This window comes from Octodon degus, unplaced genomic scaffold, assembly GCF_000260255.1.
Source record: "Octodon degus isolate 3935 unplaced genomic scaffold, OctDeg1.0 scaffold00297, whole genome shotgun sequence".
Taxonomy (NCBI): domain Eukaryota; kingdom Metazoa; phylum Chordata; class Mammalia; order Rodentia; family Octodontidae; genus Octodon; species Octodon degus.
Window position 1 is genome coordinate 1418335 of NW_004524873.1, and position 4687 is coordinate 1423021.

Sequence of the window (4687 nt, forward strand, 5' to 3'; positions counted from 1 at the left end):
AATAAAACTTTAAAAGTTTTAATCAAACTCAGAATATGATTAAATGAAATTTTAGCTCTCACTGTTATGAATCATTTCCCTTCAGCTTTTTGTCATGGAATGTCTCAAAGAGCAAAAAGACTTATGCAGTTTTTTTCTAATTTTGTTCTAACAGGATATTTGTCAAATGCAAAAGATGTCTACAAAAGCATTTTAGGCTCCTATTTAGATGACATTTGGAGACAGCTTAAGATCGTACAGTTTGTTAAAGGAAAAATGCCTGAAGCCAACCATAAAATACAAGAATTACAACATCAGATACTAAGTTGGATGCAAAGTCAACAGCAAATTAAGGTTAAATATTGGAGTAAGGCAAATAAAAATAATCAGTTTAAATAACTGGATGTAACAAGTTTTTGCATTTAATTTGAAATTATGAAATGTCTATACTGCTTGGCCCCTTGACGGTGTTCTCCTTCAGTAAATGACAAATCAAAATCAGACTGAGAAAAAAATGATTTGCATTATTGTCCTCAACTATCCTCAACTTTTAAATACTTTTAACTTTTATTTTAAGCAGTTGCCTATGGGTGGGTTCTCCAGTTGCCAAAACATTTGTCTAGTACTTAAATAAGCCCTCAAACATTTATATAACAATTGAACTATAACAATTTATATTTAGAGATTTAGCCAGTATCTCATGACGTGATTGTACGAAAATGTACTTAGTTAATGCTTTGACTTACACTAGAAGTTATTGGCTTGCTCTACATCAAGCGTGAAGTTTGTATTAGTGAAGATTTAAGACAAAATGCTTTCTTAAATCTTAGCAAGCAGAAAAACATTATACAAATGGCTTATTCTAAATCTGGATGTAATATTCCAGTTTCTCTTCAAATTGTGCAATTCCATATACAGATTTATTTGGGCTTTTGCTTTTTCCTCTTTTTTTCTCACCTATATCTTTAAAGTTTCTTGAATAATCTTCTTAAGCCATTAAAATAAACTAAATCAATAAGTGAAAAATTTAAAATTGAAACTGATGTGCTGTACCTCTGCCACAAAAAGAAAGGATGTATAGGAAAATACAGCAACAAATCATTGGTTTTATCCAACAAATTCAAACTTTAGTGGGCTAAATTTAACAAAATATATATATGGGAATGCTTGAGGTATGCTAAGGAAACCTTATTCCTCAATGATGTTTCATGTTACCACCATTTATTTGTGCTTAAGCATTGACATCCTTTGCAAAACAAATATTTGCTTTGTGATCCCATTGTCATTAGTTTCCTGTGACCAGTGACTTTTTTTGCTACTTTTAACAAAACTGGAAAAGAATAATCATTCAGAGATATATATGAAATTCTTATTTTTTACTAGGTGCTGGTTATAATAAGAATGGATTCAGATGGTGAAAAACATTTACTCATTAAAACTCTTAACAAAATAGAAGGTAGGGACTTCTAAATTGTGTTTGATTAGGTAATAGATGCTTGAACATATAAATATATTGATCTAACAGCTTTTAAAATTCAACTCCAATTAACATAAAATTTAATTACTTTACAACTCTGGGATTTAATCAGTTTTTAAATCAATATAAATTGTAAGCCTGCAATTTACTGTAATGTATTGATAATTTGCATGTTTCATTGATTACCTACCAGTTGCTAATAATACTGGATACTTGTATCTACTCTATAAATAGGTTTAGACTCCATTTTACAATTAAAGAAATAAGTTCATAAAGGTGACGTAGCATGTCAGATCTCACAGGCAGTAAATAAGGAAATCAGGACTTTAACCAACTTCTCTCCAGTTTCAATGGCATTTTAACTTTTTACCCACTACTGTCCCCGCTGTCAACCCTTTGTATAGTATACTGTATGCTGTGGAACTCATTGTTTCGCATTCAGACTCCTCTGTGTCCTCCTTGTCTTTAATGAAACCCAACCCACCCACCCCCCAGAGAAGCTCATCATCTTCTCTACATTCTGTGGGAGTGAGGTGGTTATTTCTCTTTTTCCATAGTCATTTTCAAACATTATTCTTCCATCTTTCAAGGCTGAGACATTGCTGTACAGTTTTTTTACCACTCTAAACTAGCCACTACATGCTAACCCCCTCATAATTCCCTGTGGCCCATAGATAATTACCCACCTGGCTCTTCAAAATCCATATACTCTAGACTCCTAACCCTGCCATTTATCCTAGGTAGTTTTCTTTTGTGTTTGTTTGTCTTCTAATGTTGGGGAACAAATCCAAGATTGCATACATGCTAGGCAAGTGCTTTACCATTAAGCTACAACTCCAATGCTATCCTGAGTATTTTAATGTCTTTTATGTCAATGATTTATGTAATACTCTGACCTTACACTGTCACTGACCTCTGTAACACAATTGTATTTATCTTTATTTTACTCCTTGGGTACATCGTTAGTTTTTCAACTCTGAGAAGATGAGTTTCTATTCACTACATTCATAAGATTCTTAGTATCAGAACAATAGAGCAATAGTTAATAATTGTATGGCTGGAAAATGTCATAGTTTTCTGGAACAGCTCTAGATTATTGCTTTGTGTCTCTTAACTAGGCTTCATGCAAAAAAAACCAACAACACCTTATCACATTTGAAAATACATTATCATTCTTGCTATCTTAATTTCAACAATGCCTACTGACACAAAAAATCTTGAATCTATAAACTGGAAATTTTTTTATTCTCTTTTAGAATGACAAATACCTTTGGTTTCTAGAAGCTAGGGATTTTTTCTGTCTAGTTCTAGAAAAATTTTATTTCATTGTTCATACATTTTCAAGATTTAGCAGTCTACTGCATAATATGTTTTAGGATCATAGAAGACTAAGTTTTGAATAGTGTAAATCATGTTATGAATCATAAAAGAAAAATTATATTCATTTCTCCTGCTACCATTCTACTGTCAAGTACCAAACCTATCATCATGTCAAGTAAAGTTACATATAGTTATCAGTCATCTCCATCATTAATACATGACACCTTTGTGAACTTTATGACTGAAAAAGTATACTAATAGAGTACAGAATTAATTTGGACTATGTTTAGCTATGCTTGAAACAATTATATCTATCAAAGTTAACCTGAATGTGAGAGTACAGAAATTTTTGAAATCCATATTTTGTTTAAACATTAGTAAAATAAGTTTAAATTATAATTAAGAAGCAGGAGTGACTCTAAGAAATAGATGGTGCCAAAAAGTCTTCTGCTTGTTATATAAGCAATAGAAAGAATGAACAGGGTAAACATTTTTATTACTTTAAAAGATAATGTATCAATTCCCAGTACCCCCTCTCCCAACAACAAAACAAAACCGAACAGATAATACAGTTTCTTGTTACTTTTGGCTAGAGGGAAAGTATAAAAAGTAAAATAAGATTGACTATATAGTTAATGAGTGTTTAGCTACTTTAAAATTAAATTTTTCATCCATTATTTCACATAGGAAATTTAGACTTTTTGCCTATGGTTTAGACTTTCCAATATGTTAGACATAGAAAAGTAATCCATCATATTATATTTGAAGTAATTTTGTAGTTCACAGACTGTTAGTTCATTTTGGATGAAGTGAAATAGATGAACTAAAAATAATGTTTATGAACAAAACTCTGAAAAACACTCTTATTGAAAAAAATTTTCTTCTTTCCAACAGATTTAAGAGTGACTATCTTTCATTCAAGTAAAAGAAAAGATTTTCTGAAATCTAAAGGTGTTCTAAATGGGTAAAAGTGTATGTCTGTATCTATGGGGAGCAATATATTAGTTCATAGGAAAGACAAAATTTCTCCTAGAATTTAGAAATTTAATAAAATCTAGCCAGGTATGGTAGTGCATGCCTGTAATCCTAGCATTCAGGAGGATGAGAGAGAAGGGTCACTGCAAGTTTGAGGCCAGCCTGGCCTATATAGTGAATTCAGTGCCAGTCTCAACAACATGGGGAGACACATCATACAAAATGATCTTTCCTTTGTATCTCAAAAAAAAAAAAAAAAAAGGAAATGGAAAGAAAAGAAAGAAGGAAGGAAAGAGAAAGAAAATAGAGAAAGAAAGAAGAAAGATTGATTCTGTTTGTAAGATGAGATTAATTTCTTTTGTTGATTTCTGTCATTGATAGTACTTAGGTAATAAAATCAAAAGATTATTTGAAGTAATGATATAGTCTTTGTATATTTTGGTAGTTTAAAAGTGTGATTATCACCATAAAAAAAGATAAAAAGATTACTACAACTGGAAAAAAAACCAGAAAAATGCACTTGTGCCTTTCCAAGTTGAGTAGGCATAGAACATAGTTAGAAGCAGTCATCTATTAGCATTCCAATTAAACAATGACCCAAGTATAATTCCATTTTCTTGGGTCTCTTTGGCTTTAGTACCAGTTCCTGTGTAATCATACATAATCAAAATATTGGAGCAGATTTCCCCTGGAGGAGCTTCTCATTTGTGGTGGAATACAATTACGTAGAACACTCTTGTTGGACCAAGCAATGTGAAAAGTTGGATATTCCTTACATGGCCTTTAAAGTGATTCTTCCAGACTCAGTTTTAAAAAGTAAGAATATGAAGCAAAATTCTTTTTTCTGAATTAGAATGATCATTTTCTGCTTTCTGTCTATGACATATGGAAAGAAAATATGATGTGGCAGAAAGTATTTTATAGTTATATTAATTT

At 31.3% G+C, this 4687-nt stretch overlaps 1 protein-coding gene across 1 annotated transcript in view; it reads left to right on the forward strand.

The window, feature by feature from the left end:
• The window catches only part of CUNH9orf84 (chromosome unknown C9orf84 homolog), a 98286-nt gene that overhangs the window by 60821 nt on the left and 32778 nt on the right, over window positions 1-4687 (forward strand). Inside the window, exons 14-17 of the mRNA XM_004647274.1 lie at window positions 155-333; window positions 1363-1435; window positions 3671-3740; window positions 4389-4567. Of these exons, the coding sequence (XP_004647331.1) occupies window positions 155-333; window positions 1363-1435; window positions 3671-3740; window positions 4389-4567 (501 nt within the window). The remainder of the gene's footprint in view (window positions 1-154; window positions 334-1362; window positions 1436-3670; window positions 3741-4388; window positions 4568-4687) is intronic.